The 12,191-nt window shown below is 44.3% G+C and overlaps 1 protein-coding gene across 5 annotated transcripts in view; it reads right to left on the reverse strand.

Moving 5' to 3' along the window:
* Nucleotides 1-12,191, reverse strand: part of SCAI (suppressor of cancer cell invasion) — a 1,638,004-nt gene that overhangs the window by 702,085 nt on the left and 923,728 nt on the right. For 2 of the 5 annotated variants that reach the window (XM_077463684.1, XM_077463531.1), the window contains exon 9: nt 5,770-5,871. The exons of 1 other annotated variant lie outside the window; for it this stretch is intronic. In XM_077463684.1, the coding sequence (XP_077319810.1) occupies nt 5,770-5,871 (102 nt within the window). Of the gene's footprint in view, nt 1-5,748; nt 5,872-12,191 lie in introns of all 5 variants that reach the window. 2 more of the 5 variants (XM_077463604.1, XM_077463480.1) reach the window with 1 other exon arrangement.

Below are 12,191 nucleotides of genomic sequence, written 5' to 3' on the forward strand. Positions count from 1 at the left end.
TTCTCTCACTGCCTGTAAAAGTCACTCCTTGGTCCAATAACAATGGAATTTGATAACGTCCCTCGGGGGGCCCTCGGAGGGTTTAGCGGCTAAAGACCTATGAATTCGGTCAAACTTGAGCCTCTCCACTGGGATCTCAGGGGCCAGCTCTTGAAAGAATGCTGTAGCCGTTCCCTGGAGGTCACTAAGCGCCTCAGGGATAGCTTGGATGCAGAGGTTATCCCTCCGGGCCCTATTTTCTGCATCCTCCATACAGTGTTCAAGCTGGTTAGTGCGGTGGCCTATCTCTTTAAGGCCCCGCACAAAGTCAGAAGAGAGCTTACGAGAGGCCGCTGTAATTTTGTCCCTTACAATACTGTAAAATTTAGCCAGCATCTCATCCGTGTCCGCAGGGGGGGAACTCACCCCATCTGTAGGGACCAGGTGGAGGCTATCAGCGGGGGATGCTGGACCTGCAGCCGAGAGCTGTGTATCATCGTCTGGCTCCGGAGGCTCGGGGGCCATCTTGGATTTACCTCTGCCGGAGGCTGGGGAAGGCCTGATGTGCTGCCGATTCTTTGGAGGCTTTTTCGCCAAGCGTTGCATCACCAGAGCCTGCCTGGTGTGTTCCAGGGCTTCCGGAGGTAAGTGCGCCACTCCTGCTAAGGTTCTATGTCAGATTAGGCTGGGATGTGTGTTTTCCGACAGTGCGGAGCGAGGGAGTCAAGCAGCCATCTCTGTCGCTCGCGCGCATGCACCCCTATTTTTTTTTATTTTCACACTGTCCTTTAAAAAAAAAAAAAAATGGATCACTTTTATTCCCATTACAAGAAATGTAAACATCCCTTGTAATAGAAAAAAAATGCATGACAAGACCTCTTTCATGTGAGATCTGGTGTCAAAAAAGACCTCAGATCTCACCTTGACACTTAAAAGCAATAGAAAAATAAAAAAAAATGTCTTTTTTATTTTTTTCAATAAAAGCCCTTGGGAAGAAGTGATGTTTAGTGTTCCTGCCATTACCCAATGGCACAGAGTTGAGTGGTGACCATCATTCCCTCACTCAACTTCCTGCCTCTCAGGGGACAGCATCAGATCATCTCCGCCACTACCAATTGATCCGTTAAGTGGCGGAGGTGATTGGGATGCAGCGGGAGGGGGAGTGGTCCTCTCTTCCGCCACCGATAAAAGTGATCTTGTGATGAATCTGCTCCGTAGACCAATTTTATCTGAAAGCGGAATACTTTATTTAAGAAAATACCGGGGTTATGGCAGCTTACTGCTATCATAACAACGGTATGTAACATTAACCACTTCAGCCCCGGACCAATTTTCAGCCTAAGAACCAGAGGTCTTTTTACAATTTCGCACTGCACTGCTTTAACTGGTAATTGCGTGGTCATGCAATGTTGTACCCAAACAAAATGTGCGTCCTTTTGTTCCCACAAATAGAGCTTTCTTTTGATGGTATTTGATTGCCTCTGCAATTTTTTTTTTTTTTGCGATATAAATGGAAAAAGACTGAAAATTTTGAGAAAAAAAGATATTTTCTACTTTTTGTTATAAGAAAAATCGAATAAACTCAATTTTAGTCATACATTTAGGGCAAAATGTATTCAGCCACATGTCCTTAGTAAAAAAAAATGTCAATAAGCGTATATTTATTGGTTTGCGCAAAAGTTATAGCGTCTACAAACTAGAGTACATTTTCTGGAATTTACACAGCTTTTAATTTATGACTGCCTATCTCATTTCTTGAGGTGCTAAAATGGCAGGGCAGTTCAACCCCTCCCCCCCCCCAAATGACCCCATTTTGGAAAGTAGACACCCCAAGGAAATTGCTGAGTGGCATGTTGAGCCCATTGAATATTTTTTTTTTTTTTGTCCCAAGCGATTGAATAATGACACAAAAAAAAAAAAAAGTTTACAAAAAGTTGTCACTAAATGATATATTGCTCCCACATGCCATAGTTATATGTGGAATTGCACCCCAAAATATATTCTGCTGCTTCTCCTGAGTACGGGGATACCACATATGTGGGACTTTTTGGGAGTCTAGCCGCGTACGGCACCCCGAAAACCAATCACCACCTTCAGGATTTCTAAGGGTGGAAATTTTTGATTTCACTCCTCACTACCTATCACAGTTTCGAAGGCCATAAAATGCCAAAATAACACAACCCCCCCCCCCCCCCCAAATGACCCAATTTTGGAAAGTAGACACCCCAAGGAAATTGCTGAGGGGCATCTTGAGCCCATTGAATATTTTTTTCTTTTGTCCCAAGTGATTGAATAATGACACACACAAAAAAAAAAAAAAAAGTTTACAAAAAGTTGTCACTAAATGATATATTGCTCACACATGCCATAGTTAAATGTAGAATTGAACCCCAAAATATATTCTGCTGCTTCTCCTGAGTACGAGGATTCCACATATGTGGGACTTTTTGGGAGTCTAGCTGCGTACGGCACCCCGAAAACCAATCACTGCCTTCAGGGTTTCTAAGGGTGCAAATTTTTGATTTCACTCCTCACTACCTATCACAGTTTCCAAGGCCATAAAATGCCAAAATAACACAAACCCCCCCCCCCCCCCAAATGACCCCATTTTGGAAAGTAGACACCCCAAGCTATTTACTGAGAGGCATGTTGAGTCCATGAAATATTTTATATTTTGCCACAAGTTGCAGGAATATAAATTTTTATTTTTTTTGCACAAAGTTGTCACTAAATGATATATTGCTCACACATGCTATGGGCATAAGTCAAATTACACCCCAAAATAAATTTTGCTGCTTCTCCCGAGTACGGGGATACCACATGTGGGGGACTTTTTGGGAGCCTAGCCACGTACGGGACCCCGAAAACCAAGCACTGCCTTCCGGATTTAAATATAAAACGCTACCAAAAAAAACTGTTAGCGATGGCAGGGATCAGGCCAGACTCTGCGAATGCTGCAGTTATGTGTTTAGTGTTTTGTAAGTGACAGTGATCGATCGATACTGCACTTGGGTGGGCTGGGCGGAGGGGCAAAACGCAGGTGCTAGCAGGTATCTGGGCTGATCCTGCTAACAATGCGTTTTTTTGGAACCCTAAACTGCTGGGGACACTAGTATAGATCTAATCAGATCAGATATTGATCTGTTCAGATTCTATACCACTACGGGAGGTTTATGCTTTGCGCGTGGGTGTTAGCGGTACTGGCACTAACCTAGCGCTGCCTGGGGCGACGCAGACCCTGACCCTAAAACCTAATTGATCACCGCCGGGTGATCATTGGGTTAAACCTTTATTGGGTAATAAATGGTGGGTGCCCTGATGCTATAAAAAGCAAACCAGAGTCACCCGTAACACTTATACGGTGATCACTGGTGAAAGGGTTAACTAGGGGCAATCAGGGGGTTCAAATTTTTCTTAGGTAGTATATGGGGGTCCCTGGCGCTATATACAAACCTGACGGGGAACCTAAATAACTAACTGGCTAACCAGCGTCACCAGTGACACTTATACTGTGATCGCTGGTGAAAGGGTTAACTAGGGGCAATCAGGGGGTTAAAACCATTATTGGGTAGTATATGGGGGTACCTAGCGCTATAAAAACCTGGCGGTGAACCTAAAAAAATAACTAGCTACCTAGCGACACTAGTGACACTAATGCAGCGATCAGAAAAATGATCGCTTAGTGACACTGGCAAAGGGGGGTGAAAGGGTTAACTAGGGGCAATCAGGGGGTTAAAACCATTATTGGGTAGTATATGGGGGTACCTAGCGCTATAAAAACCTGGCGGTGAACCTAAAAAAAATAACTAGCTACTTAGCGGCACCAGTGACACTAGTGCAGCGTTCAGAAAAACGATCGATTAGTGACACTGGCAAAAGGGGGTGAAAGGGTTAACTAGGGGCAATCAGGGGGTTAAAACCATTATTGGGTAGTATATCGGGGTACCTAGCACTATAAAAACCTGGTGGTGAACCTAAAAAAATAACTAGCGACACTAATGCAGAGATCAGAAAAATGATCGCTTAGTGACACTGGCAAAAGGGGGTGAAAGGGTTAACTAGGGGCAATCAAGGTGTTAAAACCATTATTGGGTAGTATATTGGGGTACCTAGCGCTATAAAAACCTGGCGGTGAACCTAAAAAAATAACTAGTTACCTAGCGACACTAGCGACACTAATGCAGCGATCAGAAAAAAATGATCGCTTAGTGACACTGGCAAAAGGGGGTGAAAGGGTTAACTAGGGGCAATCAGGGGGTTAAAACCATTATTGGGTAGTATATCAGGGTACCTAGCGCTATAAAAACCTGGCGGTGAACCTAAAAAAATAACTAGCTACCTAGCGACACTAATGCAGCTGTCAGAAAAATGATCGCTTAGTGACACTGGCAAAAGGGGGTGAAAGGGTTAACTCTAGGGGCAATCAGGGGGTTAAACCTTTATTGGGGGGTGGTAGGGGGCTACCCTGGACCTAACACTAACTGCCCTGACAGTTTTTACTGTTACAACTGACACTGAATGCAGTGATCTGTAAATAAATGATCACTGCAATCAGTGACACTGTGACGGGGGGGGGGGGGGGGGGGCTATCGGGGGGGGGGGGGGGTTGTGTACCTATGTGTGCCTACGTGTCAGTGTAGTGTTGGTGCACACTTACTTTCACTTCTCCTCGTAGTCCGGTCAATAAGACCACCCCGAGGAGAATGACATCACTTCCTCCCTGCCTGTGTTTACTATACACAGAGGGAGGAAGCTTCTCATTCGCCAAGAGCGATCGAGAGGGGGTGGCCAGAAACCAACGGCCATCCCCTCATCCCGGATCGCTCCTGCAGCGAAACGGACTGCCGCATCCAGCGGGAGGGGTCCGATCGGACCCCCCACCCGCTGGAAGGCAAGCACGTACATGTACGTGCTTGTGCCTGTACATGCCATTGTGATGACGTACAATGGCATGTGGGGGTCCTTAAGTGGTTAAAGGGCCGACGTATATCGACCGCGGGCAGTCTGGAAGTGGTTAAGGAACTTTCATCAACTCACATGATTTGTTCAAAACCATCAATTTATATTTACCACCAAAACTAAATGTATTAATTGTCATGGTTATTTAAATTGTATGTTTCTTATATATGATTATTTGTATAGATTTACTTTATGTATTTGATTTGTCTGTATACATTCATATTTTCTTATATTTTTGGTAATTTAGAAGTGCTGCCTTTATTTCGTTATATGACAAACCAGCAAGTCTATAGAGCCAGCCAGTGATAGCAGGTCCAGTTTGGCCTTGGGACTGGGGAAGGATAGTTTCAGTGAATTTCCATACAAGCAGCAGTTCCCAGAGTGGCTGCTAAAATGACAAAGTCAGAAAATAGGGCCCTGAGAAGACCCTGCTCTTGTTGGCTGGAGGAGACTATCGAAGACCAAGTATTGTGGCATGAAACTGCCAACAACATCTTGACAAGATAGTCTTCTAAAGACTTGTCTAAAATTCTAATGAAATACATCCTACATCCTCTGAACACTAAGCTAAACTGAACTCTGGAGAAAGTACAGAGATAAAGCCACTAAAGGCAACTGGCCCAAATGCTTTTTTTTTTTTTTTATTGTATTGTGTCCAAACCACCTGCAGGTGGTAGAAAATCCACCAAAAGAGGAACAAGATAAGTTGTGTCCTATAATAAATACTGTAGTGAACTACATTAGAAATCATACAGTTTCAGTAGCACCACACTCCATTTATTTCCTAAATAAATTAGACTGAATATTTACCCATCCATCAGTATAGAATACCTGTAATCCAGGCTTATTCATCTGAGAGGTGAGATTCATTGGTTCCCTCTCCAGAGCTTGTAACATTCTAAACATATCAATTGTTAGTTCACTGAACTTAACCTGTAATATACAAAAAAAAAAGTTGATTTAATTGAAGAAATTGATTCAGTTTTATATATATATATATATATATATATATATATATACACATACACACACAAAAAAAGGCAGACCGTATTTACCATTTGTTATATATGACCAAATATATTTTGCAAAGAAGGGATGTAAATATGTACACATTTGAATAGATTTGCATCAGTCAAATACATGTACATTTCACTATTCAGACAAAGGTCTGTAGTCCATTTTTTATAGTTAAAGCCAAAGACATTTTATTGATTTATTTACTTTACGGGTATTTATATTGCACCAATTTATACAAAGCTTTACATACTGTACAATCACATCAGTCCCTGCCCTGAAGGAGTTTACAGTCGGAGGACCCTATCTCACATGCATATACACATGCACGCACATACTGTACTTAGGGTTAATGGACTCATGTCTGAATTGGCATGGTTACATAATGGAAAACAATGCATTAAAAAAGGCAAGGGAGGCTGTGGTTCATCATGAGAGAAGTAGGGAAGGGAGTGCCTTCCTGCTCTGCAAAGCACAGTAATATCTGCATAGCTTCATAAATTTCAATATCTTAATTGGGACTTGTCAAAAATACTAGCAATGTTAAAAAAAAAAAAAAAATTATATATATATATATATATATATATATATATATATATATATATATATATATATATAAATATAAAGACACACCATACAATTAGAATAGCATGAAAAAGTTAATTTATTTTAGTATGTATGAAACATTTTCTTGCTGTTACCTATTCTGAGCTTCATATGTATCATGATCTGAAGGTTGCTTGACTCCTCCATGCCTGTCTTTTGTTGATCGATTTCCTCTATGTTGAGGTGATGAGGCTAACAGAGCTGGTAGTGAGAAGACATGTGTATAAATATATGAAAAATCTAATGTCCATCAAAATGCATCAAGGGACATGTAAATAAGTCCAAGTGAATGTGAAGGAGAACATTTATTCAAATGGTGAAAAGTAAATGTTCAGACTTCAGGGCGGAGATCACCCATAAGTATATGTACTCCGCTCATCAGGGAGAGAATTCACCATCCAATGTGCAACCATCATCAATGAAGGTAATAGGATACTCTTACCAAATGGTATGGGCTATCTGCCAGCAGCAAGGAGCCAAATAAGCAGAACTGATGAGACCTTAAAGTCATAGGAGCCAGCATGTGGATTGCACAGCAGTGCAGATTCCGCATCCAAACATTCCAGGAACCAGCATATAAAAAGCGTAGTGATCCAAGCTCAGCATATAAGGACTCTTAAGGCTCCCCAGTCAACAGGAGGGAGTCATAAGGAAAAGAAAGATCGTCACATAGCATAAAATCCTTGACAAAAATGTATTAAAGTATTGCACTTACACCGATGTAGATAAACACAGGCCTGTATATAATGTGCTCATAAATAATGGAGGAAATTGCAGTTTTGTGGAGCCAGCACGATACATACGGACGCGTTTTGTCTACCATCACATCATCTGGGGTATGCACTTTTTATATGCTGGTTCCTGCAATGTTTGGATGCTGACTCCACACTGCTGTGCAATCCACATGCTGGTTCTTGTGACATTAAGGTTGCATCAGTTCTGCTTATTTGGCTCCTTGTTGCTGGCAGGTAGCCCCTACCGGTCGGTAAGAGCACCCCATTACCTTCATTGGTGGTGGTTGCACATTAGATGGTGAATTTTCTCTCTGCTGAGCTGAGTACATATACTTATGAGTGATCTCCGTCCTGAAGTCTGAACATTTACTTTTCACCATTTGAATTTCATAGTTTCATAGTTTGTTAGGTTGAATAAAGACACCAGTCCATCCAGTTCAACCTGAGTGAGTGTCTACAATTGTCCCTTTTCCCTGTACATTGCTATACCCACATCGGTCACTATCCTCAAGGAGCCCACAATCCAAGGTCCCCATTCATATACTAGGGCCAATTTTGGACAGAAGCCAATTAACCTACCTGCATGTCTTTGGATTGTGGGAGGAAACCGGAGTACCCGGAGGAAACCCACACAGGCACAGGGAGAACATGCAAACTCCAGGCAGGTAGTGTCATGGTTGGGATTTGAACCAGCGCCCTTCTTACTGCTAGGTGAGAGTGCTAACCACTACACCACTGTGTCGCCCTGTGTTGTATATGTGAATTAATTGTTTCCTTGATGCAGTTTGATAGACAGTAGGTTTTTCATAGATTTATACACGTCTTCTAACTACTATGCAGATGTGTCATTTTGCATTCTCACTTTATTGATTTTATTTTTAAATATTTCCACAATTATTTAGCGCTGCACTTTACCCCCCCCCCCCCCCATTATCTTCACACAATATGTTTAATTGTAATGCCAGCGTATCACTTAGGGTAGTGATGGCGAACCTTGGCACTCCAGATGTTTTGGAATTACATTTCCCATGATGCTCCACTACACTGCAGCGTGAATTAGAGCATCATGGGAAATGTAGTTCCAAAACATCTGGGGTGCCCAGGTTCACCATCACTGACTTAGGGAGTTAGGTGGTGCAGTAATGTTTTATTTATTTTTTTCACTTTAGTATAATTTTTGTCTCCGTTTTTTTTTTTTTTTCTCTACTTTTCCTTCCCCCTCTTCTCCTATCCCTTCTTTGCTGGTGCATAGGGTTTTAATTCTAGGATTTTGTTGATCAGAAGAGCGACCAAGAGGGACACCGTCTGTTTTTTCAAGGAGACCTGGCTGGCCCGCGGAGTTATGCTAGCCTCTATATATTTAATCAAGCACAGCTGAGTTGTCTAGATGAAATTCTTAATGCTTTACAGGGCTTCATGGAAGGGGGACTGATTTTAGGTCTTAGGTCTAGGATCATAACATAGCTCTTGATCCACTGTTAGACACCTCCAGGTGTTTCACACATCTGTCCTACTCTTATCTTAGACGAGTGAAAAAAGCCCTTCAATCTGTACATCTGGTAGATGTTTGGCGGGTTCATCATCCAAGGAACCAGGACTAAACTTTCTAATCATTTCCACACAATAGCTATTCTCAAATTTATTATGTAATGGTCTCTCAGTCTCTAACTACCAGATGTAGTAAGCTCTTCAATTGGTACACAGACTGTGTCTGATCATACCCTGGCTTTTATATAGCTTCATTTGGGCACTACTGGAAGTAGAAACTCAATGAATCCTTGGTCCAGGAAGGTCCATTGTGAAATGTCCTCTCTTTCACTTTAGCAAGAATCTTCTCGTCACTCAGCTGACATTATGGGAAACTCATAAATGTGTCATGCAAGGTCTGCTGATTCAAAAGGTGACGGAACTACGAAAAAATAGGCAAGCCGCACTTCAAACCCAGTAAAACTTGGTAGCTAACTTAGAATCCATGCATAAAAAAAAATTCCTCTCTCATTCAGTAGCAGCAGATCTTAGGGTTCAGCAATAAAAACTGGCATCTCTGCTCATGCATGACATTAAGACACAGGTATATAGGGTCAGAAATGTCTACTATGAACATGGGAATAAACCAGGTAAACTGTTGGACCACTCGCTTAGGGAAACTCGCCTTAAAAGTTATATTCCACACATTGTGTTAGGATTAAGTTTGCCTGCTGGTGGCACTATCCTGCTCTGGGCTGTTTGCTGCAGTTCCTGTGTCAACCAGCAGGTGTCACCCAGGAGCCAGCAGGCTGTGGTGTAATCAAGCTAATTAATGTTCAGCTGCCTGGGGGCTACATAAAGTCCTCCTCCATGCAGACGACTGCTGCTGATGTGATCCAGTCCTCCCCAATGCAGACAACTGCTGCTGATGTGAGCCAGTCCTTCTTCATGCAGATGGCTGCTGCTGATGTAATCCAGTCCTCCTCCATGCAGGCGACTGTTGTTGATGCAATTCAGTCCCCCTCCATACAGACGACTGCTGCTGATGCGATCCAGTCCTCCTCCATGCAGACTGCTGATGCAATCCAGGTCTCCTCCATGCAGACGACTACTGCTGATGCAATCCAGTCCTCCTCCATGCAGACGACTACTGCTGATGAGATCCAGTCCTTCTCCATGCAGATGGCTGCTGCTGATGTAATCCAGTCCTCCTCCATGCAGACGACTGCTGTTGATGCGATCCAGTCCTCCTCCATGTAGACGACTGCTGTTGATGTGATCCAGTCCTCCTCCATGCAGACTGCTGATGCAATCCAGTCCTCCTCCATGCAGATGACTGCTGCTGATGCAATCCAGTCCTCATCCATGCAGACTGCTGCTAATGCGATACAGTACCACTCCATTTTGCCACCTGCTGCTGATGTCCATGCCTCCTCCATGTTGCCTGCTGCCGATGTCCATGCCTCCTACATGTTGTCATCTGCTGCTGATGTCCATGCCTCCTCCATGTTTCTGCCTGCCGATGGGGTCCATGCCTCCTCCATGTTGCCGCCTGCCGTTGGGGTCCATGCCTCCCCCATGCTGATGTCGCCTAGTGATGGGGTCCACGCCTCCTCCATGCTGATGTCGCCTGGCGATGGGGTCCACGTCTCCTCCATGGATGATGTCGCCGGGCCAATGGGGTCCATTCCTCTTCCATGTTGCCGCTTGCAGATGGTGTACACTTCTTATCCACGCTGCCGTCGGTTGTCAAGCTTGCCACGGCGGGTTCCCAGGCTGCCGCTGCCCCGCTGGACTATGCTGGTTCCCGGGCTGCCGCTGTACAGCTTGACTATGCTGGTTCCCGGGCTGCTACCCAGCCTGATGTGCCCGCTGCCCAGCCTGTTGATCTGGTGCCCGTTGCCCCTCTGGACTATGCTAATTCCGGGGCTGACACTCCTCTGGACTATGCCAAATCCCTACGTGCTATTAATCTGGACTCTGACTGGGTTAAACCCCCACTTACTGATGTGTCTGAGGCTTCTAAAAATCCAGTGTTATGTGGCCTAAAGGGGTTGTCTACGTGGGTCAAGATCCCTACATTTGCTCATCCTGAGTTCTTTTTGCAGCCAGAGGAGCCTATTGTGCCAAGGCCAGGAGGTCCAGATCTCCACTTTGAACTAGAGAGCCACATCTGCTGTTACAGCCCCGGTAGTAGAGGTCCCATGGGAAAGTACAGTGTTCCATTTGAGATTTGTCCTGACCCAGGAGTCATCTCTGCGATCTCTGGTGCATTTGAGGACCTGAGTGGGGTAACCTATGTGCTGGGCAGACCCGAGGGACAGGTACGGTGCAGAGCGGCCACTAGCAACAGAGGGAGAGAAGGTCCAGTCATGAAGGAATGCCCTGGTATCTGGGTACCTGCACGGACCAGGGACTCTGGCATTGGGCAGTCGGGTGTCCTTTGGTGTCCCAGAATTGGGACACAGGCTGCTTTTGAGAATACACATTTGGTGTTGCGCCTCCTTGGGGATCTGACAAGCAGAAAACCCAGGCAGTATTGGGACCCCGGCGGCGGGGTTCTCACGAGGCCTTCAGACATGGACAGTGGAGTGCTCAGTCAGCTTGCAGACCATGGTGGTGGGGCCCTATGGAGCGTCCAGAGGCCGCTCCTTAAGGGGGGGAATCTGTTAGGATTAAGTTTGCCTGCTGGTGGCACTATCCTGCTCTGGGCTGTTTGCTGCAGTTCCAGTGTCCACCAGCAGGTGTCACCCAGGAGCCAGCAGGCTGATGTAATCAAGCTAATTAATGTTCAGCTGCCTGGGGGCTACTTAAGGCTTCTCCTCCCTTCCCCTGGTGCGTCACGATTCTGGTCCCTTCCTTGCTGTGCCTAGCTTGAGCCAGTCTGTACTGCACTGCCTTGTTCCTGCATTGCTTCTGTTCGAGTACCCTGTTAAGAGCCCCCTTCCTTGCAACCTTGCATTCCCTTATCCTTGTCCTTTAGATGTTTTTTGTATATAGTTAGTAGTTAAGTTCCTGTGATATTTGTCTTTTGGGGTTATGTTCACATTTACTGTGTGCTGTGTTTGCTGTGTTAATGGTTTGCTGTGTTTCACTGTAATATATATATATCTCCTTTGTTTGGTCTCAGTTCCCTTGTGTAGCTAGGTGTCTGGTCTCCCTAGCCGCTGATCCTGACATATTGATTCCAGTAAAAGGAATGATGATAGTCCGCAAGTATTGTTCTTTTTTTCTATTCTTTTTTTTTTTGTATAATAGGTTTGTGTCATAATTATGTTTTGTCGTTTCTGAATCATCGTGCAGTTAGACCAATAGAGACCTAAGAGTTTGCCAACACTGGAGCTATCAATACAAGGAATATGATTTTTGGACTTTGTGTGCCCATTTAAGAACTGAATTTTGCTTATGCTAGTTCTCTTGGTATGCACACAA

This window comes from Lithobates pipiens, unplaced genomic scaffold (assembly GCF_037356315.1).
Source record: "Lithobates pipiens isolate NorthernLeopardFrog02 unplaced genomic scaffold, aLitPip1_a1.2 Scaffold_1, whole genome shotgun sequence".
Classification (NCBI taxonomy): domain Eukaryota; kingdom Metazoa; phylum Chordata; class Amphibia; order Anura; family Ranidae; genus Lithobates; species Lithobates pipiens.